Here is a 26,934-nt window from a genome sequence, read left to right as displayed (position 1 = left end):
TCGACTCAAGGACATCTAGAACAGCCTGTGTTGGCAGAGTTGTGTGATCTGTGAACTCAACGTACCCCCCGTGAGGCTGGAAGTCGGCGTTTCGGGACATTGGGCCAGGTAGATCTGGCTAGAGCTTCGGCTCCATGATATTTTGTATATTATATTTGGCGATTATCAGGCCAAAAAATTGAGCATTCAGGCTCAGCCAGGCAAACGCTTGCTATCATGATCAGTTGGGCATGGTTTCCAGCTTATTATCCTGTATTATAGCGGATCGAAGTTCATCATCACCACCAAAACGGTGAAAAGAAATGCAATATCAATAAGTTTACAAGTTCTCTATGAACAACCAAATCTACTAAAATCAAATAACCCTAGGCCCCTCCAAAATTATCTTCGCATCGTCAGACCTCCACCAGCCCTTCGCCTCGCCCGGAAACGAAAACAAATCCATACTATCCGCCTTCATTTCAACACTATATCCGGGCTCCATAGGCGTGACATAATACCCATCCTGCACCCGACTCGGATGCACAAAATGCTCATGCAAATGGTCCACGTATTCCAACACACTCGCCTTCCCGCTCACAACCACATAGTCAATCGTACTGAGGTGCTGCGTGTACTCCGGCAACCCAACACCACCCGAATGTGGCACGATAGGAACTCCAAACTTGCGAGCCAGCAACAGGATCGCAAGGACTTCGTTGACACCACCGACGCGGCAGGCATCCGGCTGTAGGACTGTCAGGGCATTGGCTTGCAGGAGTTGCTTGAAGATAACCCGGTTCTGGCACATTTCGCCTGTCGCAACACCAATAGGGATATCAGCGAGAGCTCTGCGAATCGCCGCGTGACCAAGAATATCATCTGGCGACGTAGGCTCCTCGATAAACCAGGGCTTGAACTCAGCAAGCTCGCGCATCCAGGTAATCGCCTCAGGAACGGACCAGATCTGGTTCGCGTCGACCATGAGGACATTCCCTTTATCATACCCAATGGCTTCCCTCGTAATCCGCAACCGCCGTTTATCCTCCTCCAGATCCCCGCCAACCTTCATCTTGAAATGCCGATACCCAAGCTCCACACTCTCCTTCAGCAACGCCTTCATCTTCTCCTCCCCGTACCCCAACCACCCCGCACTAGTCGTGTACGCCGGCACCGCGCGATTCTCTTCCGCCTCCTTGATCCTTTCTGCCTTACCACCTTCAACCTCTTTCAGTAGTGCAACCGCCTCCTCCGGCATCAACGCATCCGTAATGTACCGGAAATCAATACACCTCACTACTTCCTCGGGAGTCATATCCGCAATAACCCTCCAAACAGGCTTACCCAGCGTCTTCGCCCAGAGATCCCACAACGCATTGACCAAGGCACCAAGGGCGAGATGCATAACGCCCTTTTCAGGTCCGATCCAACGCAGTTGGCTGTCGGAGACGAGGTAGCGCCATGTTTGGCCCCAGTTGGCAGTTAATTCATCTAAATCTTTCCCGATGACGAGAGGAGTGAGGAGGGAGATGGCGGAGCAGACGAGGTCGTTGCCGCGGCCGATTGTGAAGGTCTGTATTGGTACTTGGTGAGTACTTTGGATTGCGCTGGGTAGATTGGGTTGGGTAGAAGGGTACCATTCCATGTCCGGTATACTCAGAATCCGTAGTCAGGATACAGTACGCAGAAGAGTAGTCGCCTGCGGCGTTCATGGCATCTGAGCCGGTTTTGTCGAGGGAGGTCTGCACTTGTCAGCATCAATTAAAGGATCAAACGCATACATGGGGGCATCTTACCGGAAACCTCACATCGCGGGTTGTGAACCCAGTGATCTTGACCATGGTGTCTTTCTGGGTGCGATTGCGGATTATTCAAGGTACAATATATACAATGGCGTTGAATTGATTCAGTACCGTGGATAGAAAATGGTGAATGTTCGAGGACCGGGGTAAACAGAATATGACGCAACCCCGCTCACGTCAATCCAGTAACAATGAATAAAATACCCCTCGGACAGGAAACCATTACAATTTATATAGCTATGGAAGCCTGGAGAAAATATCTCCCCTCGGCCTGAGCAAGAGAGATATCGCGCTGATTGGCGGACGAATGGTTACTTGAAGGTCAGCATCGGAGCGACTCCGGGGTATACAACAAATGCCGATGCCACGGCTAAATTCATCAATAGATAATATGATGACTCATGGAACGGTTGAATTCGAGATAATGTTCCAGATCCATGGAATTCATTAGCTACAAGTAATAGCGTGCCAAAGGGCAGATATTGAACGTAGTAGATAGAAAAAAAAAATCCAGCACCACTAAATGCAGCCTTATGCGGATAGACCTCTCTTCTCGCTTTCGGAGAAGAAAATCACCATACGCCACAGTTTCCGGACAAGTACTTCTGCTTCTTCGTCGAGGGCCTAGAACATTGTTAGGAACAGTCCAGAACAACAGGAGGGGGAAAGCTTACCTCTTCCAATTGCTCCACCAACTCCTGGGGATGACCATGCTTGCGAACATGCTCTTCCACCACATCGACCAACATCTGCTCTTGAACTCCCAGATACTCGACAATCTTCTTCTCGACAAACGGCTTGAGCTGGTCGCTGAGCACGGTCTCGTCCACAAACTCCCACTTGACGTCCCATTTCCACAATCCCTCCTTGTCCGCTGGGATCTCCGCAGCCAGTTGTCGCACTGCCTGTGCGCGTTCCTCCTCTGTGAGACCTGCAGCTTCGGCGGCACTGTCGAACTTGATGGGGATAAGAGGGCGTCTTGCGGTGGCTTGGGGCTCTTCTTCGTCTTCCAGCAGACCTTCCACTTCTGCAACTGTCCGCCGGGTGGTTGCCGCTTGGGCCTTCTGGGCGGCAGCACCAAGTGAGAGCTTGAAGCGCTGGGGCTCCCGGGGTGCCTGGCGGGTTTCCAGTTCCTCTGCCTGGCGAGCAAGAAAGTCGTCTGCCATACCACGGGCCTGCTCCTGCTGCTGAATGGACCGAGCCCGTTCTCGCTCTTCAGCTGAACGGTCTGCGTCATCCATGTTGACCTCACGAGACCGATAAGCTGCCCGGCTTCTAAGCCATGCGCCTCGATCTGCGTAGTAGTCGTGCACCTTTCTGCTAGCTTCCACGTCGTCGTTCCACTCCCGTAGCCGTCTATCCATATCGTCACGCGCATCTTGAACCTTGAGTTCTTCTTCCTTGTCACGTTTCTTCTCACGTTCCAAGGCTGCCGTTCGGCTGCGCTCACGATTCAGCCAGCGTCGCTCTTGATCCAAATATTGCTTTTCAAGTTCTGTCTCTTCCTTCTCTTGACGGCGACGTTCCAGCTCCTCATCGCTGACATTCGGGTCATCATCCTCTCCATTGACAAATGACACCCCATTTTGGTAGTCCTTAGGGATCTGTACACCGAAGCCCTTGGGCCCTGTGGGAAGAGGTGCAGCTGAGCGGTTATCCCGAGGTCCAAGCGGCACGCCATTGGCACCACCAGCGGGTCCACTGGGGGCACTGAGCGGAGGAGATGCCAGTCTGCTAGGGCGCGGTCCGGCATTCCTTGCCCTTTCCATAGATTCAATCTCTTCTTCCCGCTTCAAACGTTCAATGTCCCTGCGGTTGCTTCGCTCACGGAATGCCGCAATCTCCTTGGCGACAGTCTCCCGCATCTCAGCCGGGATATCGGATAACTCATCCTCGACGGTAATTGGAATCGTAACGACTTCAGCAGGTGCGCCATCCTGGCCCTCAGCATCCTTCATCGATGTATCTCCTTCCCGATCGATAGTGGATACTTCTTCCTTTTGTGTAGGCGACGTAGGTTTGAATAGCTCGGAGAGGACACCGGAAAGAGCATTACGCGCTGCTTCAATGCGAGACTCGCGCTCTGCGGGGTCTTGTTCCCCTTTGCTGGCTTCGTATTGCTCCAAATATTTCAAGGAGCTCTCGTCCACAAGAACCTACAGTAATCTCACGTTAGCAATGCATTCATATATGTGTACCTTTTCCGAACACGTACCAATAGTGTGCTCTTCTCCACCTCATTGTCCTCACCCCCCTCGGACGGCGTCTGTCGTTTCACAGGTACTTCCACGTCCTTTAGCACTTCCACAGCAGTACCTAAGCTTTCAGGGTCTTCGTACTCGGCGAATCCAAACTTGCATGGCTTCTCATCTGCATCCGTGGCGCGAATCCACCGTCTCAGATTCCCCGCAGACCCTAGGATCCTCTCAACACCCTCATCGCCCCCAGTGCCCTCAGTAATGCCTCCGATAAAGATTGTCCTGACAATCTCCTCCTTCGTCGGCGGCTGCAGCTGCATCATCGCATCCCGAATGTTCTGGCGCTGGTTGTCCGCACCCGTAGATCCCAACCCGGCACGTCTACCAGGTGCTTCACCTCCGCGCTGGTTGGTTGTCTCGGGGGCAACTGGCTTCGCAGGACCGGAGGTTCCTAGGCGGATGACGGGAGCGGTAAAGTTGATGTTTGGCATGTTGGGGGGCGGTTGGAAGTTCGGAGGAAAGCCTGGGGCTCGACCAGGTTGCGCGGCGTTCGCTTGCTGCATCCCTGGAGGAGCAGCAGTACCAGGAGGGGGTGCCATGCCCGGAGGGGCCATTCCGGGGGGAGGAGCTGCTCCATTAGTATCGAATCGAGGATGTATGAAACGAGAGACCATGAACTTACCCATGCCAGGTGGCGCACCGTAACCCCCGAAGTCCGGTCTGCCATAAAGGCCGGGAGCTAGTCGAGATGTTAGCTCAATGGCTTCGAGATGTCAGGGAGAAAGGACACATACGCTGATAAGGGTTGTACATAGTGTTGACTTTGCAGCCGGTGCTGTCAGGCTCGGTAAAATTGCACTTGGTGTGGAAATTGACCGCTTCAAATTCAACGAGCGTTTATGAAGAGAGTGCAATGCGGTATCAGGATGAGCTAAATGTCGGGGCGCCTGGAGATGGAATGGCGCTGCGCTGGATAGAGCAGTCTGGAATAATTCTTTTGCTGTCGCGATGGAGATAGTTTGATGTGGCCCGTGCATATGGCTTGGCACTGTTCATCTTTAGATGGGTTCCCGATTGGGTATGGTCATGTGAGAACATCATGTGACATCATTTGTGATAGCTGCGGTCTAGAAACAGACCACATTATGAATGCTCTTACCTGATGCTCCGATATAGCAGTGCTACTAGCCCTTTCTAGAACTGAGAATTAGACCCTTCCGTTGCCGACAGTACAAGTAGAGGATGTATTATCCGCTGCCAATTCCCGTTCACGGAAAACCATACAATTCCGGCAGCAATCCTCCAGTGGCAATGGCAATGATAATAGCATTAAGGCATAGTAGAATACCATAGTTTAGCCGTAATATAGTAGCATCAATCTCTTTCGTCCACATGACCTTTTTGTATACAAACCTGCAGCCGGTGAATACAGCCCCACGTGTGCCCCTCCACGGAGCGCAACACGCCGATTGACGCCATACGTAATGACGGCGGTTGTCGCTTTGCCTCTGTTCTCCGTGTGTTCCGATCTTTTCTTCTCTTCTTCTTATTCTTCCTCGTTTCTTCCATCGCATTGTCTTCATAGCTTATAACTCCCTCACTTCCTCCTTAAGTAAGTCCAGCATTTCTGCGTTATCTGATCAAGGCCCCCCCCGCATGCAGCTACTCTAACACACTTCTGTACAGAACTCCATAACCGTCACAATGCCTGGTTTCTCGCAGGCCACCGAGCTTCCCGCCTGGAAGACCCTCCAGGACCACCACACTTCGCTGGGTCGCAACATTGTCCTCAAGGACTACTTCGAGAAGGACCCTCAGCGCTTCGAGAAGTTCAGCCGCACCTTCAACAACACGGTCGACAACTCGGAAATCCTCTTCGACTTCTCCAAGAACTTCCTGACTGAGGAGACCCTCTCGCTCCTTGTCAAGCTGGCCAAGGAGGCCAACGTTGAGCAGCTGCGCGATGACATGTTCAAAGGTGAGCACATCAACTTCACCGAGGACCGTGCTGTCTACCACGCTGCTCTCCGCAATGTCACCAATGAGCCCATGCAGGTTGACGGCAAGAGCGTCGTCGAGGACGTCAACTCGGTCCTCGAGCACATGAAGGAGTTCTCCGAGCAGGTGAGAAGCGGCGAGTGGAAGGGTTACACTGGCAAGAAGATCGATACCATCATCAACATTGGTATCGGTGGTTCTGATCTGTAGGTTCCCGTATCCCTTTTCATGTGCGATTTGAGACGGAAGCTAATTTGGTCAATAGCGGCCCCGTTATGGTTACTGAGGCCCTCAAGCCCTACGGTGACCCCAACATGAAGCTGCACTTCGTCTCCAACATTGACGGTACTCATATTGCCGAAGCCCTCAAGAACTCGGACCCCGAGACCACCCTCTTCTTGATCGCCTCCAAGACCTTCACCACCGCCGAAACCACCACAAACGCCAACTCCGCTAAGAAGTGGTTCCTCGAGTCCGCCAAGGATGAGTCTCACATCGCTAAGCACTTCGTCGCCCTCTCGACCAACGAGCCCGAGGTCACCAAGTTCGGCATTGACAGCAAGAACATGTTCGGTTTCGAGTCGTGGGTCGGTGGCCGTTACTCCGTCTGGAGTGCCATTGGTCTGTCCGTCGCCCTCTACATCGGCTACGACAACTTCCACCAGTTCCTGGCCGGTGCTAACGCCATGGACAAGCACTTCCGCGAGACTCCCCTGGAGCAAAACATCCCTGTCATTGGCGGTCTGCTAAGCGTCTGGTACAGCGACTTCTTCGGTGCTCAGACTCACCTTGTTGCTCCTTTCGACCAGTACCTCCACCGCTTCCCCGCCTACCTCCAGCAGCTCTCCATGGAAAGCAACGGCAAGGCCATCACCCGGTCCGGCGAGTATGTCAAGTATACCACCGGCCCCATCCTCTTCGGTGAGCCTGCCACCAACGCCCAGCACAGCTTCTTCCAGCTGCTGCACCAGGGCACCAAGCTCATCCCTTCGGACTTCATCATGGCTGCCGAGTCGCACAACCCCGTTGAGAATGGCAAGCACCAGCGCATGCTGGCCTCCAACTTCCTTGCTCAGTCTGAGGCCCTGATGGTCGGTAAGACCCCCGAGCAGGTCAAGACTGAGGGTGCCCCCGAGGGCCTGGTGCCCCACAAGACCTTCCTTGGAAACCGTCCCACCACCTCCATCCTCGCCCAGAAGATCACCCCCTCCACCTTGGGTGCCCTGATCGCCTACTACGAGCACCTCACCTTCACCGAGGGTGCCGTCTGGAACATCAACTCCTTCGACCAGTGGGGTGTCGAGCTGGGCAAGGTCCTGGCCAAAAACATCCAGAAGGAGCTGGAGACTGATGGTGCCGGTGCTGGGCACGACGCTTCGACCAGCGGTCTGCTGCTCGCTTTCAAGAAGAAGGCCAACCTGGCATAAAAAGGTTAATAATAATAAAAAAGCAAGGAATCTGTGCAATTCATGGAGCATGTATTTATGACGAGGAACGATTGGTTTTAATATGTTCGTCTCAATTTTCTCGTTTTTAGAGACAGCCAAAAATGAAGAATAATATATTCATCTTTACCCATATGCAAAAACCCAAGTAGCCTTAGTCGTGATGTACCATGTCCTATGTTAAGGAGACTAGAGGTCAGGAGTAGCAGCTACCTTGTGGAGCGGAAGCGCTGGTGGCGTTCGGAGCAGATCCGCACGCATCTCTAGCATCAACCTACTGTTTATTCTCCTGTCTTGATATTTCCCATTCCATTGTACCGGCCTCTGCGAGCCTATCCGCCCGGTAGGCGGCTTCAATTCGCTAATATGGCCTTATCCCGAGGGTTATCTCAATATCTTGTCTATGTTTTTGGCTTGGTCGCGTGCTTGTTGTTGCAAGGAGCTGTTGCGGAAAAGAATGGCGCTGCTGGTGACCTTGGAAGTAGAAAGGCGGGTTATGTTTATGGACAGCCTATGCCGGTTACTTGTTTGAATCGGACAATGTGAGTGATATCATCAGGCTGGTTTTGGAAGGAGTCGGACGTGTCTTGTGCTAACCGCCTATTGTACAGTGACTCCGGCGAACATGTACGCCCACGTTCCAAATCCTCGGTCCTAGCAACATGGCCAGCTGACAAGTATTCCAGATAACAGACAGCCTCGGAAAACTTCAATATATCCCCTTCCCAACCTGCAACGAAACCTTCCTCCCCCTCGCCCTCCGCTACGGCGTCCCAGAAACAGTCAACTGCACCGTTGACTCCCTCCCCGATGAACTCTACCACCTCCTTGAATACTACGTCCACTCGGATGTACCGATGACATGTCGCGTACCGACTGCTCCACTTACACCATTCGCTGCGTCGTCAGAACAAGATGTCAAAGAAAAAGAGAACGGAGGAGGGACTGATTTGGATACTGGGGAGCCGTCATATACTCCGTTGACTTTTGCATTGCAGGGGACTCTGCAGCGCAGTCATTTGCATATCTGGACGGATATGAACGTGCTCGCGCACAGTATACCATCGATACCTAACCCGTCGGCGAATAAGAAGAGCAAGAAGAAGGCGCAGAAAGCGGCGCCGGGGTATGTCGTTGCAGGAACGGCGTACTCGATCCCGGAATTCCACTCTGCCGATCTTGATAACCAAAAGTCTTTTTCTTCGTCAAGCAAAGAGAAAGAGAAGGAAACTACCATTGCAATCTCAGAAGCTGCACGCGATCCCTGGACTGCTGGCCACGGCACCAAAGTGATTCGCGGTGAGCCGCTCACCTTCACTTTCCATGTCCACTGGGTTGAAGGCGGAAGGGGAATCGGATGGCCGTCCGGATCGACGTCATTGATTCCGTCGTCAGCGCCTGTTGAGGAGTCATCCGGTGCGGGTGCTCTCTTCTCCAGATTGTTCTTCTTCGGCCTGGCTGGCTCTGTGGGCGCCATGGCCGCGTTGTACTGGGAGCGGAACGGCGGTCGTCGACGTGGTTGGAAAGGCGATGGGATTCTAGGCGTCCCGCCTCCCTCTTCCCGTGCTAAGGGCCCTGCCGGGATCGTTTACGGGAATAGCGGACGGATGAATGGGTATGGAGGTTTTTTGGCTGCTGGTGGCTCTTCTGGGACCGGAGGTACTGGGTATGGGGGGTTTTCGACTGGGAAGAGAGATTGATTCGATCACTCTGTATATGGCGAGCATGGTTGTACATATACTTTGTATTGAGAAGCAGGCTGTTCGTATATTAGGGTTCGTGCATATACCATGGGAGACAATAAAAGTGATTCCAGTGCAATGTCTCATATTTCTGTCCTAACCGAATAAAACACCGAATACAAAATGTGGGAAACACTTTCACAGTAGTAATACATGACAAGCCAGAGCCTCATCTCATTGAGGCATGGAAACAGAAGCCCTAGGCCATTCATACACCCTTCGATCTCCTCCCGTATATACATACACATCCAAAAAGGGAGTTTACCACCCCTGCGACCTCATCTTTTGAATCTTCGTAACAGTATGAGTAAACGAAAACTTGAACAACTTCCTCCACCTCTCCATCCTCAGATTCTTCCTCATCTGCCCCCTCCGCACATGGAACTTCTGCCTCCGCTGCGTCTGCAGAATCTTGTTCTGCATACACGCAGCATTCAGCGTCCGCATCGCCGCCTCAAGATCATACCCCTTCTCCGGCTCAACGTGCACCTGACGGCCCAGACTAGGACCGAGCTTCAATTCCACCCGGCGGACCGGTTGCCGGTAGTTGTCTGTTTTGGCGGAGGCGCCGACGTCGCGGGACAGCGAAGAGGCGGCGTCTGGGTTGTCTGTGGTGGTGGGAGTTTGCTTGCGGCTGAAATTGAGATTGTTGAGGACGGTTTCGAAATCCCCGTAGTCTGCGGAGTTGCGTGGTGGTGTGGTGAATCTGGGGGTCTTGCTGAATGGAGTTGCGGAAGGGGATTGGGAGAGAGAAGAGGAGGGTGCGGGCTGAGTAGTTGGGCTTCGCTCGTTGCCCTGGGGGTTGCTGGATCCGTTGTCTGATGACGAGTAGCGGAGGAATTGGCCTCGCAGGAGGGTCGACGGCTGCTTGGTGTAGAGCTGCGAGATAGCCGGCCTCGGACGAAGGCATCTGGTCAGGGAACGCATTTCCATCGTGTCACGCGGAATTAGAAATCAAGCTCCAATTGCGATGAATATTTCAATTGAAGCGTGCCTCTGAAACTGTAACACGCTATAATCGTGAGGTGGTAGAGGGGAAGTGCTGCTCCGTCGGTGGTTTGCGCTCTGTGAATCTTCGCCGACTTTTGCTGCATCCCACGTGACCCCGCCGGGCCTAAATAAGCGGCCGCATTTCCCTTTGCGCTTCTCATCATCTCGCTCTCCACCCTCTCTACATTTCGCTATCTTCAGCGTCCCGTTGAAAGTCTGGGACTTACGATCCTTGTTTCGTTGCTGGCAACTCGACAGTCACTCCTTTCTTACTTTGCTTTTGTTACTCTTCTCCCACCCAAGTCCGTTCCTTCAGCGAGAATTATAGCTACAACTATGTCTTCGATCAACATCGCAACCCTTCCCCGTATGAGCCGGGATGCTCTATCCGCGCTGCTCCTGTCTACCAGCGCGCCTAGTAACCTGGCTATTGTCGATGTCCGCGACTCAGGTAAGCGTCCCAAACCAAGTCTTCCCTCGTCCTGCAACACCATCTGACAAGCCTCACCAGACCACATCGGCGGCCACATTTGCGGTTCCACTTGGGTCCCCAGCACCACGCTTGAGCTACGCATTCCCGAACTCGTCCGCACCCTCAAGGACAAAGAAACCGTCGTCTTCCACTGCGCCCTCAGCCAGCAGCGCGGTCCGTCTGCTGCGCTGCGCTATGCGCGGGCGCGCGAGGGCGCTGTTGGAGAGGAGGAGAGCCACAAGCAGAAGGTTTATGTGCTGGAGGGTGGATTTGTGCAGTGGCAGGAGAAGTTTGGGAAGGATAAGAGGTTGACGGAGGCTTATGTGGAGGATATTTGGCGGGAGTATTGACTTCCCAATCGTACTTTTGCATGCTGTGCATGCTGGTGCGAGATTTGAACACTGCAATTACAATGAGATACCATTTGAATATTGATGAAATGAATTTGAATTATCCTTGATTATCTACTGCCTTGTTCTGTTTCTCAGCTGAGCATCAGCATCACATGCATTACATTCTAACTATGTCAAATCAAGCAAAATCCTCCTTTCCTATAGGCTTCTCCCCTGCCTTCCTCACATTCTCCCTCTTCTTCTCCAATGATTCTCTAGGGTCATTTTTAATCTGTGCATCTGTAGTTGTCTGCTCCTCCCCCTCCTGCGCCTCACTCGGGAGTCCGCGTCGCGCTGAGATGGGTGATTGCATGCTACTCGATGGCGGCGCGTCGGTGTATCTAGACTCCTTACCGCGCGAGACATTTATGCCGTCTGATTCGGGGTTACTGGCGGGGGAGGGTTTGGCGCTGGTTGCTTGTTCGGCGGTCGCTGAGGTGGATAAGCGTTGGATTTTGGCGGTGGGGACTTTATGTGTCAGTATCTTTGGCTTATTGATTGATGCGCTTCTATATTTTTTTTTTCTTTAGGGGTGTTACCCTGGAAGATGAGAGGGAGACGGTTCGAGAGGAAGCGTCTGGTGTAGATTGCGGGGGAAGACATTGTTAATTTGTTAATACAATTGAATATTTTCAATACTATTGTTGAAATTGTGCTAAGTAGCTTAATTGGACCAAGGCAGTTGGAATGATGCTAAAATAGCAGCAATGTTGTTATAGGGCATGTAAGTTTAGATATACCGGCGGGTGAGGTCATCCTGACAGACCTCACATTCTTGTAAAGCAACAAACGCCAATTGGTCGTCACGATGATGTTAAACGATTTCCTATCAATGCAAGCAAACAGGCTAGGATTAAGCTAGAATTAGGCTAGGATTCTGTCGACTCAGATTGTCCTAGTATCTCATCATTTACTGTGGATACTTATTGGATGTATATACTTATATCGGGGACATCGCATCTAGAAACCAGCATCTCAGACGCTACAACCATTCCAATCCTCTATCGTGACACAATGCCACACAGATCACACTCCAAACACAATAGCACTGGAGAAGCCAAATTGCCCAGGAAATCCAACCTTGTCAACGGACACCACCCAAACCCCCTTTCCGACATCGACTTCGACATAACCGTCGCAAACTGCCCTCCCACCCATCGAGTCCCCGCCATCCACGCCGACGAATACATCGAGAAACCCGGAATCGCAAGAGGGAACCTCGCAGCATCAACAGATAACCCACACGGAGATGAAGAATACTCCAGGAAATATCGGAAATTCGTGAGCACTCCCCTTTGTCCCCGTCGCGTAGAGAAGACACAGCAATTGACCAAAAACAAAGACTCCATTGCAACAACATGTCCTTTTCTGGGACCGCGACGCAGATGGCCAGATCTACCCCTGGGACACATATATCGGTTTTCGCGAATTAGGTTTTAACATCATCTTCTCGTTCCTGGCTGTGTTGATTATCAATATCAATTTCTCGTATCCGACGAGACTTGCGCATTCGTATATGCCGGATCCGTGGTTTAGGGTTTATGTGGATAGCATTCATAAGGCTAAGGTACGACAATACCTACGACATGTCTTTCGTGGTCAATTGGGACGGTGCTGATAAGGAACAGCACGGCTCTGACAGCGGCACATATGACCCAGAAGGGCGCCTGGTGCCGCAGAGTTTCGAGAATATGTTCAGCAAATATAACAAGCACGGAGACGGAACTTTGACGTTAAGCGAATTGTTCACTATGATTAAAGGGCATCGGTGTGCTGCTGATCCGTTTGGTGTATGTCCCTTCTGTTCCAAGTAACTTCTGGGGTATTGGATCGCTGACTTGGCTTAACAGTGGGGAGCTGCGTTCTTCGAATGGGGATCAACTTGGCTTCTCATACAGCGGGATGGGAAGATATATAAGGAGGATGTCCGTGCTGTTATGGATGTGAGTACACGCACTTAGCGCTGATCCAAGATGAATATGTGCTAATTGACGTTAGGGCTCGATATTCTGGAAGATCCGTGAGGAGCGACAGAAAGCCGCAAAAGGATGGAACAAAGGATGGGGAATTGGTGGTGATGGATTTGTAGGTTCGCTGAAAGTACGAGTTTAAACAAGCCCGTAAAAAGGCAAAATTGTCAGAGCTGGATATATATTCTATCGTACATTCCCTTTGTACAGAGTACAAACTTCGGATCTACAACACAAAATCACAATCAAATTGAACCCCCAAAGCCAACCGGCCTCCTCCTCCCATCATTCTCCGGAATAATAGCCATAACCTTATAAATCTTACCCATACCCCCACCTCCTTTTTCAACCAACCGCTGCCACGCACTCTCCAAATGCTTCCTCTTCCCCTCATCGTGAACGCCCTCTAGCAACTGCTTCATCCTTTCCGCAATCCCCATAGCGCGCAGGAAATCACCCTGCTCCATGGGCCCGTGGACCTCAATACCCTCGCTAGCTTCGATGGCGGATTCAGCAAGAGCAGTAAAGTCCACGTCTGCGCTGACGTCAACCTGGCCCGGAGACGAGAGAGGTGGAACCTTTTGATGGTTCTGGATGCCGCGGAGGGAGTTGATGGGGATTGTGTTGAGGGTTCCGTAGTCCATGATTAGGGCTGCGCCGGAGGGGGTTTTCTTAAAGTTGGCTGGGGTAGAGGAGGGGCCTTGTCTGCCCTGAAGGGTAGGTTGGGATGATCCTCCAATGCGGCGTGCAAAGTCGGCTGCGTAGATGCGGCTTTCAGGGCTGATTTCGATAGTCGAGCCTGGCTGGGACTTGAGGGCGCGGTATCGCTGGGATATCTCCGGGATCACCAGCGAGGATGGTGTAGATGCCTTGGCCATAGTCAAGTTGAATTCCGGCTCGCCGGGAATGTTCTCATCCACGGCTTTTGGGTTCAGCGTGACCAGGATCTCACGCCACTGCGGGGTGTTGGCGGGTTTCGGGGGGTTATCAATTGTGATAGGGCCGGTGGGGGTCATTATTTCTTTTTTAGAAGGTTGCTCATTTTCGGGCGCGGGAGGGATAGATTCAAAAGCGTGCACTGGAAGGGCGTCAAAGAATTCGTGCGCGAAGATGAATGGGGTTTTGTCCTCTTCTGTAGAAAATCGGTTATTATGTGGTCCATCTAGGAACGTCGGAGTAGCTTACCTTGAGGTAGCAACCGGATATCCTCAACCCAGACTATCGGGACATCAAAGTACTTGCATGTACTCTTGTGTCCGATATCTGTCTCTTCCATAGCCGCATCGCCGCAAAGAAGCTTCCTCTGCACTTCTCGTAGTGTCGCGCTCGCCTCCACCAGGTAAATCGCATCAATACTCGAAGTGAACGTCTTGAAATTCCGGAATGCCTATCCTCAGTATGTTAGCAACAAACCATGTCCTCAAGGACATACTTCTGTCCTTGTCCACTTACCCGCAGCATATCATCCATCAACGTCCCTTTCCCCGGCCCAACCTCCATCAACTGCACCCCACTGCGCTTGCGCCCCTGCGCAATCCACTCCGCAATCGTCCATATGCCAATCAACTCGCCAAAAACCTGCGAGATCTCCGGGGACGTGATGAAGTCTCCTTTCTGTCCAAATACCTCCCCGCCGCCGTCCGGTCGTGTCGTGTAGTAGCCGCCTTCCGGGGATGTGAGGACTTGGCGCATGAACGCAGCGATGGGGATTGGGCCTGTCACCTGGGAAGGAAAATGTGTTAGTGTACTGTATGGGGAAATTCAATGGAGGGATTGAGCGATGGGGAAAATACCCTAATTGCGCTCGCCAGGGTCCGGGCGAGGGGAGTAGACCATTCCCTTTCGACGAATCTTGAGGTCCATCTGGTCCAACGTCGAGGCCCTAATCCGAGTGCTTCATGTTGGTATTTTTTTATTGGCTGCGTCAAGGCGCGTTTCATAGCGCGGTTCATCTTGCTTTTTGTCGGAGGTTTGTGGCGGGGCTCGAGGTCAGTACACTCTCGTGGGTTCTTTTATGGAAAGATAGTTCGATTCGTAAAGCCATATATGGGGTATATATCGTCTAATAAAATTACTCTGCCTTCAGGGCACGAGCCAGGAGAATATACAGCAGAAACAGTCAACGGCTCTACGGAGCTCTCCAACTTCTCCGCAAAAAAGTTCCAATGCACGTGATATTATCGTTATCATATCGCCAGGCCAATCAATGTTCGTACAAATCATAACTTCAGCCAGAAATTGCGATACAAGAAAGATTAAATTGCGAAAAGCACATTTCATTGTATTTCTCTCGCGCCTCAAAAGCATGATATACTTCATCTTTTAAGTGGACTAGAAGCTCTCCCATCTTGTCCTTGAACATAAAGAGCTCTATCAATTATCACGGCAGAAACGGAACATCAAGCAATGAAATGGACGGCATCGGGCTAACTTATCATCACGAAGACAGCGAAGACTGCAGAATCAGACGAGAGGATGGCAATTGATCTCATGTCAATTATCGCGCATATACTTGCAGCCATTTTTGGGGCTACTGCAACTGCAGTGGCTGCTCCATCGTGGCTGGGTGATGGTGGTAGCTGCTAGTTACACTCCCCAATACATTCGATATTCGAGAAATCATTGAGTTTATCGTGAATATCGCTCAAGGTCTGCATTTCCTAAAATGCCTCTGATCATTGGGAGTTTGTGCGAATCTACATAGCTATCCTCGCAATTAAAACCCCCAAAGTCGCCAAGGTATTGTATCAAAACAAAACATAAAGCTAATGAATGATGGAGCTCGTATTGGGTGAAGTGTGCCATTTGTATAATGTTGATAATCAGTAGTGTCCGAGTTAGGGTTAGCATGTCTGAGAGAAAAACCTGAATCAAGTCTACGACGATGAAGTCATCTCCTAATCTATCCACTAGCAACTCCAACTCCAACTCATTATCAATACCAAATAAAATGGTTCAGAAATTCAAGGCAGCGAACACACCTTCCCGGCCCAAGAACACCAACAGCCGATGACCTATGCCCTACAACAGAAACTCCCCGAGACATCCGCCCAGAAGCCCCCAAGAAATAGCAACAGATCCCGGTGCAGGCCCGAGTAGTGCCTGGGCTGTTTCTCTGTTGAAAAAAAAAAAAAAAGGAAGTCCCTGCTTCGAGATATGGTACAAAACTTTATATGCAGTGCGTGCTACACCATACCAACTGTATCAATGAATACTGAAGACAGAAAGATTCCCTGGGAATATACTGAATCTGGTGGACCAGAATTGAGAAGAAACCAACAAACCTCATCTCTCCCCAACAGCGCCAAAGCCAAGCTCAGTGGGCTTACAGAACTCACACGACGACAATGCCAGACAACCCCAAATTTGAATAATCTATCAAGCCCAATAGTCGGATGAAATGTGGGTTCCGGGCGGGTACATCTTGCTTATTGCTATGAGTTATTGTCCGGGGAGTCCGTTTGGTAGTGTTGATAGGTTTCGGGGGATGGGGGATAAGGAGAGGGAGGGAATTCGAGAAGCGTTTGGAAAAGCATATGAGCATATTTCTTTCTTTTTCCTCTGTTAGTATGCTTCCTGGTGGCTAATTGCTGATGGATTAGAGAATGCCTACGGTGTGAAGTGCTTAATGTAGCTCGTGGCTTGGATAATATTCTTTGGGATACTGAGAGTAAGAAATGGCTGGTCTTCATAGGTCTCTGGGTATGCGGCTCTGTGCTAACTGATGCAGCTATGTTGTCGATTACAAATTCTGGGACAGACCCATTTTCTCCTTGTCAGAATGAAGTCCGCACATCCTGGAAGCAATGGCGGCTACATGACTGATCTTCTCCGAGCTAACGTTGCAGTCGCATATCAAGATAAAGAACCTTACTGGCTTCATCAACTTTTATTTCCTAGGTAAATCCAATCCAAACAATCTCCGATATGAACGAACTCGCTCTGCAAAATCAAATCAATGTATATGTTTTTTTAAGAACCGGATCCGCGCCTACGCTGGTCTAAATGCTAACCATCATCATCACGCCATGCAAGAAAACCCATAATAGAAAAGCACTCTGAACTAAAGAGTATCTAACCAGTTGACCACCTGGAGAAGCAAACTGTCAGTAAACGAATTCTTGATTCCACATCGTGTGGACTTACCATCATCGCCTGCATCAAAGCCACCTTCTCCCCATAATGTGTCCCATCGAAGCTATCCGCTTGCAAGGTAGCATTATACATGCCAAGAACGTCCATATCCCTGTCTTGCGCAGCTTCAGCCGTGTCAATGGCATACTGCCACACAGCAGGAAGGTCATCGTTACCCGCGGGTTTCTTCTGGTGGCCGGGTGCGGTGGGGCCAATCCAGAGGAACGGGGCGTTGTGACCAGTGCTTTTGGCCAAAGCCTGCCATTCGTTCATGCTGGTTTGGGCGGTTGGTAGGGAATACGAAGCCGCGTGGGAGAGGCTGTGGATGATGGGGAGGGCCTTCTTGAGACCTGCTCCCTGGGCTATTAACCGATGAAACTTTTCGTGTGCGCTCTTTGTGATTGGTGAGCCGTTAATCGAGAGGAATGCATGCGGGGTAGCTAAATGATAGGGTTGCAATTAGCGTCTGTGAATGAGGCTTTATGAGAAGCTGGGGTGGTGTGCTCACAGGTCGAGCAGACATAGGGACTGCGGGTCAGGGCTGCATCATCCTGGGTAGGTACTTGATCGCTGGAGGTGACTCGCAGGGGCCAGCAGGACTTGCTGGTGAACTGCGAGTCACAACGACAAGTCTCGCGATGTTCGGGACTCAAATCCCATTCCTTCAGAGCACCAAATGCCAGGTTTTCTCGCAGAAGGAGGTTGAATCCGGCATACACATTGGCCAAGGTATCGTCTCCCACGAAGGCAATACCATCGAACTTTTGCAGTATCTCACAGATCTGCGCTGTGGTGTACCACCGGTAGGAACAGCCTGTTACTGTCAGTGAGAGGTCATAATAGTATGGCTTTCGATATCTTACCCTGTGAGGTATAAGCGGCATCAAAGCCATGACGGCCACCGTTGCTCATGGCACTGAGCAACGAGGCTCGGGTGCGGCAGAAGCCATGTTCATCGCCCATCTCCGGATAATTGTAGAGGGATAGAGATGAAATCCCACACTCCTGACGGCCCATGAATTGAGCCAGAAAACTGGCCTTGTGAGTTGCTATCCATCGCGGGGCTGAAGACACCCGGAGATGCGGAAAAATGAAAACTCACTCGTCTGCTTTCGGGCTTGGTACCCCGTCGGACGGGGTGAATGGCAGATAGAAAAGGTCGCGAATCAACCAGACGATATAAAAGACCCCCAGGACCCATAGCGAGGCCATGAGCTTGTACGTTGACGACCGCCAGGTGACTCTCCGGATCAACCGACGGCCATTGGGGCCCTCAATGGGCCCCCGGCGGGGCGGTTGATGGTATTGTTGCTGTTGTTGAGTGCTCGAAAAAGGATATGCTGGAGACTCGTTGAGAGTCGACAGTGAGGACAGTTGCTCGCTGTGAGAAGCTCTTCGACGAGACATTGTGTGTATAGTTTAAAGTGTGTAAGTGGGCTGATTTGTGTCGGTTTGATTTGGCCGGAAGACTAAAGTCAAATTCCCGGATGCAGCTAGAACGGAGTTGCAGCAGAATTACCGTGCATCCGAAGACCTTGAGTCAATGCCAGATATAACAGGAAGAAGAGACAAGAAGAAAACAGAGAGAGAGCGTTCAGCAAAGCGAGAAAGAGGGAAAAAAATATGTGTGCGTGTGCTTTTCCCCTTTTAGGTATTTTTGACTCCGTGGTGACAGCCGCACAAACCGAACTGGAAAACGGACGTCAACGGCGGGTATCAGCGAGCCCCAGTTTTTTTATTATTGTCTCTCTGTGGGTGGACCAGAAGGGAAATCCAAAGGAATTCTGGATGCTGAAAAAAAAAAAAAAAGAGTGGTGGTGGGTTGTGGTGGTTGGGAAGTGGCAGAAATTTACGCGCAACAACCGAGATGACCTGCTTTAGCATAAGCAGTAGCCGTATTATAGTTTTTGTTTTTTACCCCTGGAGACGTCGCAGAGAGAATCTCAATGTATATCAGAGTATATCACAGTTATTCCGGGGTCTGGATTGTATACTTGTTAAAGTCTTGCTAAGTCCTGAGAACACTCAGAATCACGTGTTGGAGCCTGGCTCGCCATTGATCCTTCGCAAAGCTTCATTTTCATATGCAATTGATTTGCTTTCGATTCCCATAATGATCTGTACCAATGTCAAGAATGATCTCAGTCTATCATATGTTAATTCCATCTGATATCCCCCGGTCAATCGGGCGAAGGGGGACCCAAGTGGTGACTCAAACGCCGGTCTTCTCTGAATGGCCGCCATATATAACTTAACCATCGCTGCTCCGGGATTTTTCTTTTTGCTTCTTTTTCTCTTATTCTAATTTTCTCTTATTCTAATCTATTATGCATATCTCACAATACCAAGAATCCTAATCTGGGCTGAGCCATCACCTGACATAACCCCCCACACGTGACTTCCCCGGTCCTCCGCAAAGTAGAGTCATTCCCACCTCCCACTTCTCCTCCCCTACTTCCTCTCTTCCTCCCCTTTCTCAATTTTTTTTCTCTCTTCAAATCCAGATACAAGCTTCTTCTCGACAGCGGCTTGCTCTGTATGCTCTACAGTTTTTTCCGCCCATTGACACGTCTATCAGCTGATTGCCTTTCCGGGGTATTGCTCTCCCGCCGTCCCGAGTCCCTCAACCTCGGTAGAAAGAGAGCTCCGTGATTCTCCTGCCATTTTCCTGCCATCCTTCCCTATTCCTGGACTACCTACCTATCCTCATTCTCAATTCGAAACCACCTATACACTACTGCATTGCTCTGAACTTCTCCAGGCCTCTGGCCTGATCTTGTGACACCATGTGGAAGCCGTCGGAGCGTCTGATGGACACCATCAGACATTATGCCAGCTTCCCCGCCACGGGTGTCTCTCTGCGCCAAATGGTCCAATTTGGTGATAGACCTTCAACCGGTATGTGCGACTAAGTTCCCATCTCACAGATAGCCGTCAAGCTGACCATTGTGTCGCATGTGTCACAGGCACCCTCTTTCGCGCCTCGCAATTCCTGTCCGAAGAACTCCCCATTCGCCTTGCCCACCGTGTCCAAGACCTTGGCCAGCTTCCGGATGGTCTCAGTGAAATGCCCTCGATCAAAAAGGTCCAGGATTGGTATGCTCAGTCTTTCGAGGTATGAACCCCTCATACCACCCACACAAGGCAAAGACTCATGGCGCAGGAAATTATCACCCTCCCCCGCCCCACCTTGACGCAAGAAGTCAAAGCTCGTCTGCTCCGGCCTGGTCGGATGAATGGCGGCGCTTCCAAGATCCTCTCCGAAACCACCCAGAATCCCAGTGTCCGTGAAGGACAGTACCGGTCCTCTCCTACATCGAATGGCAAGAATGGCAATGGCCACAGCAAAGCCGCTGCCGCTGCCCGCAGATATTTCGTTCCCTCTGATGATCAAGGCGACTGGCCACCCGAATTGAAAGACTATAATGAACGCTTCTCAAAGACTCTCCAGCAGATCAAACGTCGTCACGATAGCGTTGTCACCACCGTCGCTCAGGGTATTCTCGAATGGAAACGAAAACGACAGCGCTTGCAAATTGATTCCACCGTTCAGTCCTTTCTCGATCGGTTCTACATGTCGCGGATTGGTATACGAATGTTAATTGGTCAGCATATCGCCTTAACGGAGCAAACTCATGTTCGCCATCCACATTATGTCGGCATAATTTGTACCAAGACCAACGTACGCGAAGTCGCTCTCGAGGCCATCGAGAATGCGCGCTTCGTCTGTGAGGACTACTACGGCCTGTTCGAAGCTCCCAAGGTGCAACTCGTTTGCAAAGAGGATTTGAACTTCATGTACGTTCCGGGCCATTTATCGCACATGCTTTTCGAGACCCTGAAGAACTCTCTGCGTGCGGTGGTTGAACAGCATGGATCCGAAACCGAGAAATTCCCCGTTACCAAAGTCATTATCGCCGAAGGCAAAGAGGACATCACGATCAAGATCTCTGACGAGGGTGGCGGTATTGCGCGATCAGCCATTCCATTGGTTTGGACGTACATGTACACCACTGTGGAGGAAACCCCCAGTTTGGATCCGGACTTTGACAAGAGCGATTTCAAAGCGCCCATGGCTGGATTCGGTTATGGATTGCCTATCAGTCGACTCTATGCTCGGTACTTCGGCGGTGATCTCAAGTTAATCAGCATGGAGGGGTATGTTTCTTTTCTCTTTCAATTTTTGATATCCTACTGACTTTAATAGATACGGAACTGATGTCTACCTCCATCTCAACCGTCTATCCTCGAGTTCGGAACCCCTGCAATGACAATTACCAGTCATGAGGGATGGTCGAGTCCGGTTTACCACTTCCCACCGTCTTCACCCCTTCTACACGGAACCGGATCCACCGCCATCCCAAGGATTGACGCCGATGAACATGCAAGCCGTCCGTGCACGGATGCGCAATCGGGAAGTTCCTGAGCGCAAGCAGGTGGGAGATGTTGAGAGCTTGATCAATGCTGAGAAAATAGTTGGGATCTGGGAGGAGTAGCTGCTCAGCATCCACCTGCTTGCTCAGAGTACGAAACACAGAAGAGACGTTCTTCTACAGTCACTGCGGCGATGTCCACGTTGACATCCAGCAGACTCGCATCAGATCAGCATGCCGGGATCAACCTGACAAGGCTGCAGGCCTGATCTACATTGATACCCACCTAACATTGTAAATAGCGAATCCACGGGCAGGCGCAATAGGCAATAGTGTCTACAGCATCGGGTCTATCGGTTATCTGTTATATTGGTTGTTTGTTTATTATGTTTGAAGCATGTATGTATAGTATGTTAATTGTCATGTTCGATCTCACGTGTACACATATCTTCCCGTTATTTGGTCTAGTAAACCAATCCCTCCGTAAGAGTTCCTTGTAGACGCAACCCTACAATGATCTACCTCGCACCACTCCTCCGCCTGTTCGCAGACCCCGGCGTCGAAGCCCTCGCCCGAGTCGGCGTCCGACTCTTCCCCTTTCCAAAAGGCGACGCCGCCGGCGAAGCAGGCTGGCTCCTCTGCCCCTCCTTATTGCCCCACCCCTCATCCCCCGTCTCACAAACATCAACCACCCCCCTTGGCACAGTCACATACTGCCCCGTCCCACTACTGTTACTCCCGGGCACATGAATGGTATACCTCTCCGCCCTGATCGCGCCCGCATCGGAGTTATCCTGCGGCGCGATCATCTTGCTTAGGAATCGCCGTCGCACTTGCGGGATGGTCTCGTTGTGCGAGAGGGCTTGGAGCATGAGTAGTTCGCGGTCGAGGAGGATGCACAGCGCTGCGTGGCGGTCCTCGCGGGCGCGCGTGCGGAGTTTGCTGTTGTGCTGGGTTGAGGGCGATTGGGTGTGGGCGTAGTAGGAGTATGTGTAGTCGGATAGGGGGCGTGGTCTTTGGGGTGCATGAGGTTGAGCATGAGTCCGGTGGTGTGGTGGTCCAAAGTTGACAAGTTCATGTGCGGGAAGATGCGAATATGGTACGTTATTATCTGGATCGAGGAGGACGTCGGGGTCGTTGTTTATGTCGAAGTTGATGCCGCCGGTGTCGTCTTCATCTTCGTCATCTTCCATGTCTTGGTCATCGTCGTCGTAGTAGCCATAGTTGGTTATTGGTTGCTGGCGCGGGGGAGGATGGTTTCGGCGTGGTTGACGGCTGATATCGTATGTTTCGTCATCGTCGATCATGATGGGTTGGGTTTGTTGGCCGCGGCCGCGGCGGTTTGTGGGATGCATGTTGCTTTTGGCACAAGTGAGGATGGAAGGAGGGGAAAGGAGATGAGAGGAGACGAGAGGAAAGGTATCTGCATTCGGTTTTAGATATACGATCTTGACTGCCAAAGATGCGGAATGCATACTGTTCTTGTTTGCCTGTTTGCTTACTTAGATGTGCAGGGGCGGTTTCTGAGAATCCAAATTGGAGGTAAGAATTGACGAGGCAGCAGGCTCAGCAGATTTCAATTCAAAATACTGAGCGTCTTGGACGAAGATTGATGGGTGGGAATCCTTGATGGGTATGCGACGCGCCGGCGCGGGGAAGATGCCAGACAAAGCAAAACAGCTAGCAATTGCGATCGGTTGAATCTGTTCAGGGATAAGTAGCCTTCACCACGGATATCTCTCAAAGAGGAGGTTAAAGTCATTTCAGTAGTAGAAACATTGTTATGATGAACGAAAGGGACGTGAGGTCAAACTGCGCATGTGATTTATGTGCTTAGTCATCTACTCTGATCCAACAAAATCGAGCTATTTGTGATTGAAAAGAATTGGAAAATGCATTAATTGATATTGTACTGCCCTGGATATGTATAGTGGCAGTTTCGCCCTCGCCTCGCGCTTCAACGTCATTATCAAGCTTGGAGGCCAAGGGAGAAGTTTTTGTTCTGAGACAAGATGCATAAAATGATCGAAATGAGACAAATTTTCAGGCGCGTCAACAGATGAATAAATGAAAATGGAAGATGGAGAGAGAAAGGAAAGAAGGGTGAAGATCGATATACACAGACAGCCCAACATCCAACATATCCGATATACTCCCGACGCCATAATGCTGCTGAATTGGTCCTCCAGAGGACCGGAGGATCCAGAGTGATTAAAAGAATGAAATGAAAAAGCCAAGAGAAAGGGCAAATGAAAATAAGGTGGAGAAAATTTCAAGCAGAACATCCGTGCATGAACGAGTTCGTGGGCCATTCGTACCCGGCATCAACCCTAAAATTCGATTAGCATGAGCAAACACAACTTGGGAGAGAGAGAAAACATACCACGTCGTCACGTTCATGTTCTGATACGCCACCGGATGCTTCTCGATATACTCCGTCGTCTCGAAGCCCGGTGGGTCACAGGTAATACTCTCCTCATCCGGATCCTGATAGATCCGCACATAATCGAAGCGCATGTACCCCGGGAAATACTTTGAGATGATCTCATCAATCGGCGCGAAACTCCACGCCATACCCAGATTCATAACAATAGCCATGGGCTCATTGGGGATCACACGTTGACCGATGTTACCGTTGGGCCCTAGGGCGCGAGCATCAAGTGTCCAGGTCTTGTCTTTGCCGACGAACCAGGTGACATCTCCTTCTTCGCCGGGGGTGTATTCAAAGGCGTAGGTCTGGTAGGAGGTTCCGTTGTACCATTTGTTGTTTAAAGTGGTCATTCCGGACATGGCTTGTTGGAGGGGCCCACCGCGGTAGTCGTTGATGTACGTGATCGATTCATCGTAGACGGCAGCATAGTCTGACACCAGTTAGTTAGGGTCATAGGCTTGTGTGTCAGCGGGACTTACCATAATCTGGCATATACCAGATATCAAACGGAGCCATCTGCAAACTCTGCGACACCGTCCCAACAACCTTTCCATCCCCGTTCAACGGCGCAACACTGGCTTCGATAACATCGATTTCTGGCGCACCACGCGAATGCCCAGGGCTTGGATGCTCACCACCTTTACACGTGCAAGCAGGCAAACGCATGCCAGGCAGGAAGTTAAGACCATCAGGCGAGCTCTGGTTAGGCGTGATACCAACATCGCACTCGTCATAGTAACTGTACGGCCACATGCCGTCCGTAGTAGCTCGATACCCAGGTCGACCCAGGTTACCCATAGCCCAGAAACCGGGCCAGAAACCAGATACACTGCCATCACCGGGAAGGGAGATACTAGCTTCTAGGCGGCCGCCTTTAAAACACATCTTATTCCAGGATTGGAGCATGCCCGAGCGGTATTTGAGTTCATGGTTGGGGAATTTGTCAAAGCGGATTTCGAGGACACCATCTCTTGTTGTCACAGCATCGGGGTCATACCACTATACGGAATCAGTCCTATTCTTCTCCAAAATGGCTGCGAACGAACCTCCAGATCCTGTGTCACACCATACCAGAAGTCCATCGCCTGAAAGTACGGGTCGTCCCCGTCATAAAATGTCCGTCCAGGGGTATTAAATTCGTCCGAGAACTAGCCTGTCAGTGCCTTGTCTAGTCCTTCAGACAGACTCGAACCTACCACCAACTTCCAATCCTTGCCATCGGCCGCTTTCTTGGTCATAACTGACTCGGGGGTGTCTGGGTCAATGAGGCCTGTGCGCAGATTCGAAAGTATCGGACGGTCCCCAACGTCCAGGCATAATGTGTCCCCAGGATCACAATTGCCATGCTTTCCCTTGTGTTTGAATGCAGTACTGCCGTCATCAGCAACTTTTTTCTTCGTATCCAAGCGTGCAGAAGGAAACATACATTACGGGATACCCAATAAACAACGTCAAAAACCCCAACGTCAACAAAGTCAATCCTCCAACGTTCATGAGTCCCCTTCGATTAAACAAATCACATCGACGGTCCCTTTCCCCAGCGTCCGGGTTATGCAGATAATCATCCTTCTCCACGTCCTCGGGAAACAACAACAACCCCTCCGTAGGCATAATGTTGTACTTCTCCGACACTGTCTGCGTATTTACATCGCTATCATAGCTATCCGACCTCGACGGTGCCCTGGAGTCCCCGAAAGGATTGAACCCATAGTTGCGAATCTCATGACTCCCAAATGCAGAGCTCCAACTCGTCCGTCGGGACGGCATGATAGACAAGTCCGGCGAGCGGGTTGGAAGCGACTGGTCCAGCTCATCACGGAGACGATGCGAGCGCCGCGGGGGAATCAGAAACTCTGATGACTCTTGCGGATAGGTAGGAGAAGCCAGGCTGCTGTGAAATGTGCCAGTTGCTGAAGACGGGGAGGGTGGGATCGGTGGAATTTGGAGTCCGGGGGTTAGGGCGCGGCCGATTAGGTTCTGGGCTGAGGCGTTGGCGTCGCCATCTTCTGCGTGCATGAAGGGGTAATCGGCACCCGAGTTCACTTCGATTTGGGGAGTTGGTCCGGTCCCCATTTCGGGCGTGTTTTGGACGGAGTCGTTTGGTGGGAGGTCGGCCATTTTCTTATGCGGTTGTTGCTTGTTTGGGGCTCACTTTGCTGTCCTAGTATCCCCAGTTAGCCCCGTTTGAACCATGCGTCTCCATGATACTCACGAGATGTATTAAAGGTTATTATTGTTAGCTGTCACGTATTAATTCGATGCTTCCTGACATTAGAATTTCTATTGTTGTCAACGCGAGTCGAAAGCGAGGGATCAAGGCACACGTGAAATCGCGCGTTAACCGTCAATGAACGGACAGACAATCGCTATTGTCCCTGAGTTTCGAGTAGAGAAAATTATTGATGTGGAACTCGAAAAGAAGAGGTTGGAACAAAGAGTGGCAGGTCGAGGGAGAGAGAGGTACCGTGAATGAAAGACGCTGCCACAGCACAACGAAGCAAACAGACGAACAGCAAATGAAAGAAAGGAACAAAGAAGAGAAAAGACGAACAAACACAGTGCAAAAGAATTAGAGAAAATAGAAAAGGAAAAGGAAAAGAAAAACAACGACACGCAAAGCAAAAGGAAAATAGTGACTGGAATGATGATCGAGAACGAAATGCCCAGACGAGGGCAAGGGAGGAGGGGTCTGTCAGGGCCTTGCAGTAACCTGCATAGTTTATTATTATCAGTACTATCTGATTGTACTGTCAATGCAGTGTGCGTTAGAAGAGTTCTGTTTCGAGTATAGAATTCATGTTTCTTTGATCGTTTCTACTTCTACTCTATACAACTATACTCTCCCGGTAACCTCTACTACCACTATACCATTAGCATCACTCGAGTGCAATTTGACGGTCGCCAGGCAATGGAATCCTGGAATCTACTCCTTCAACGGGTCGACATAGTAAAATAACCCTGGGATAAACGCTCACCGCGACTGCACATTCCACACCACATTCTTCCAT

General features: G+C 50.8%; 14 protein-coding genes across 14 annotated transcripts; 6 read left to right on the top strand and 8 right to left on the bottom strand.

The window, feature by feature from the left end:
• Positions 1-355: 355 nt before the first annotated feature.
• LGD1 (mandelate racemase/muconate lactonizing enzyme family protein) lies at positions 356-1,820 on the bottom strand (the record flags this gene model as incomplete). Its single annotated transcript, XM_043279212.1, has 3 exons — positions 356-1,552; positions 1,617-1,721; positions 1,776-1,820. The coding sequence occupies 3 exons, from the start codon at positions 1,818-1,820 to the stop codon at positions 356-358; spliced, it is 1,347 nt and encodes a 448-aa protein (XP_043136913.1).
• A 492-nt stretch (positions 1,821-2,312) lies between these two features.
• On the bottom strand, positions 2,313-4,792 carry ACHE_40954S (uncharacterized protein; the record flags this gene model as incomplete). Its single annotated transcript, XM_043279211.1, has 5 exons — positions 2,313-2,405; positions 2,456-3,937; positions 3,997-4,607; positions 4,662-4,718; positions 4,774-4,792. 5 exons carry the CDS (start codon positions 4,790-4,792, stop codon positions 2,313-2,315), a joined length of 2,262 nt encoding a protein of 753 aa, XP_043136912.1.
• An 891-nt stretch (positions 4,793-5,683) lies between these two features.
• Positions 5,684-7,404, top strand: PGI1 (glucose-6-phosphate isomerase; the record flags this gene model as incomplete). Its single annotated transcript, XM_043279210.1, has 2 exons — positions 5,684-6,183; positions 6,243-7,404. The coding sequence occupies 2 exons, from the start codon at positions 5,684-5,686 to the stop codon at positions 7,402-7,404; spliced, it is 1,662 nt and encodes a 553-aa protein (XP_043136911.1).
• Positions 7,405-7,788: 384 nt separating this feature from the next.
• On the top strand, positions 7,789-9,122 carry ACHE_40952A (uncharacterized protein; the record flags this gene model as incomplete). The annotated part of the gene is made up of 3 exons (XM_043279208.1): positions 7,789-7,964; positions 8,034-8,049; positions 8,109-9,122. The coding sequence occupies 3 exons, from the start codon at positions 7,789-7,791 to the stop codon at positions 9,120-9,122; spliced, it is 1,206 nt and encodes a 401-aa protein (XP_043136910.1).
• A 303-nt stretch (positions 9,123-9,425) lies between these two features.
• Positions 9,426-10,097, bottom strand: ACHE_40951S (mitochondrial 37S ribosomal protein bS21m; the record flags this gene model as incomplete). Its single annotated transcript, XM_043279207.1, has 1 exon — positions 9,426-10,097. One exon carries the CDS (start codon positions 10,095-10,097, stop codon positions 9,426-9,428), a length of 672 nt encoding a protein of 223 aa, XP_043136909.1.
• Positions 10,098-10,490: 393 nt separating this feature from the next.
• Positions 10,491-10,976, top strand: ACHE_40950A (phosphatase YCH1; the record flags this gene model as incomplete). The annotated part of the gene is made up of 2 exons (XM_043279206.1): positions 10,491-10,605; positions 10,666-10,976. The coding sequence occupies 2 exons, from the start codon at positions 10,491-10,493 to the stop codon at positions 10,974-10,976; spliced, it is 426 nt and encodes a 141-aa protein (XP_043136908.1).
• Positions 10,977-11,157: 181 nt separating this feature from the next.
• ACHE_40949S (uncharacterized protein) lies at positions 11,158-11,621 on the bottom strand (the record flags this gene model as incomplete). The annotated part of the gene is made up of 2 exons (XM_043279205.1): positions 11,158-11,486; positions 11,558-11,621. 2 exons carry the CDS (start codon positions 11,619-11,621, stop codon positions 11,158-11,160), a joined length of 393 nt encoding a protein of 130 aa, XP_043136907.1.
• A 411-nt stretch (positions 11,622-12,032) lies between these two features.
• Positions 12,033-13,130, top strand: ACHE_40948A (caleosin family protein; the record flags this gene model as incomplete). Its single annotated transcript, XM_043279204.1, has 5 exons — positions 12,033-12,299; positions 12,361-12,585; positions 12,647-12,808; positions 12,869-12,961; positions 13,017-13,130. 5 exons carry the CDS (start codon positions 12,033-12,035, stop codon positions 13,128-13,130), a joined length of 861 nt encoding a protein of 286 aa, XP_043136906.1.
• A 103-nt stretch (positions 13,131-13,233) lies between these two features.
• Positions 13,234-14,940, bottom strand: ACHE_40947S (class I SAM-dependent methyltransferase; the record flags this gene model as incomplete). The annotated part of the gene is made up of 4 exons (XM_043279203.1): positions 13,234-14,120; positions 14,174-14,375; positions 14,441-14,710; positions 14,782-14,940. The coding sequence occupies 4 exons, from the start codon at positions 14,938-14,940 to the stop codon at positions 13,234-13,236; spliced, it is 1,518 nt and encodes a 505-aa protein (XP_043136905.1).
• A 2,122-nt stretch (positions 14,941-17,062) lies between these two features.
• Positions 17,063-18,529, bottom strand: ACHE_40946S (uncharacterized protein; the record flags this gene model as incomplete). The annotated part of the gene is made up of 4 exons (XM_043279202.1): positions 17,063-17,562; positions 17,631-17,936; positions 17,986-18,155; positions 18,225-18,529. The coding sequence occupies 4 exons, from the start codon at positions 18,527-18,529 to the stop codon at positions 17,063-17,065; spliced, it is 1,281 nt and encodes a 426-aa protein (XP_043136904.1).
• A 1,379-nt stretch (positions 18,530-19,908) lies between these two features.
• ACHE_40945A (PDK/BCKDK family protein kinase) lies at positions 19,909-21,393 on the top strand (the record flags this gene model as incomplete). The annotated part of the gene is made up of 4 exons (XM_043279201.1): positions 19,909-20,020; positions 20,089-20,237; positions 20,286-21,280; positions 21,330-21,393. 4 exons carry the CDS (start codon positions 19,909-19,911, stop codon positions 21,391-21,393), a joined length of 1,320 nt encoding a protein of 439 aa, XP_043136903.1.
• Positions 21,394-21,405: 12 nt separating this feature from the next.
• On the top strand, positions 21,406-21,618 carry ACHE_40944A (uncharacterized protein; the record flags this gene model as incomplete). Its single annotated transcript, XM_043279200.1, has 1 exon — positions 21,406-21,618. One exon carries the CDS (start codon positions 21,406-21,408, stop codon positions 21,616-21,618), a length of 213 nt encoding a protein of 70 aa, XP_043136902.1.
• A 395-nt stretch (positions 21,619-22,013) lies between these two features.
• ACHE_40943S (uncharacterized protein) lies at positions 22,014-22,970 on the bottom strand (the record flags this gene model as incomplete). The annotated part of the gene is made up of 1 exon (XM_043279199.1): positions 22,014-22,970. The coding sequence occupies one exon, from the start codon at positions 22,968-22,970 to the stop codon at positions 22,014-22,016; it is 957 nt and encodes a 318-aa protein (XP_043136901.1).
• Positions 22,971-23,767: 797 nt separating this feature from the next.
• On the bottom strand, positions 23,768-26,044 carry ACHE_40942S (SKN1/KRE6 family beta-glucan synthesis-associated protein; the record flags this gene model as incomplete). Its single annotated transcript, XM_043279197.1, has 6 exons — positions 23,768-23,825; positions 23,879-24,356; positions 24,406-24,925; positions 24,973-25,074; positions 25,123-25,297; positions 25,353-26,044. 6 exons carry the CDS (start codon positions 26,042-26,044, stop codon positions 23,768-23,770), a joined length of 2,025 nt encoding a protein of 674 aa, XP_043136900.1.
• Between the last annotated feature and the right edge of the window lie 890 nt (positions 26,045-26,934).

The sequence above is a fragment of the Aspergillus chevalieri genome, chromosome 4 (assembly GCF_016861735.1).
Source record: "Aspergillus chevalieri M1 DNA, chromosome 4, nearly complete sequence".
NCBI classification, from domain to species: Eukaryota; Fungi; Ascomycota; class Eurotiomycetes; order Eurotiales; family Aspergillaceae; genus Aspergillus; species Aspergillus chevalieri.
Note: the sequence above shows the minus strand (reverse complement) of the source record. Positions and strands in the feature narration are given on the sequence as shown.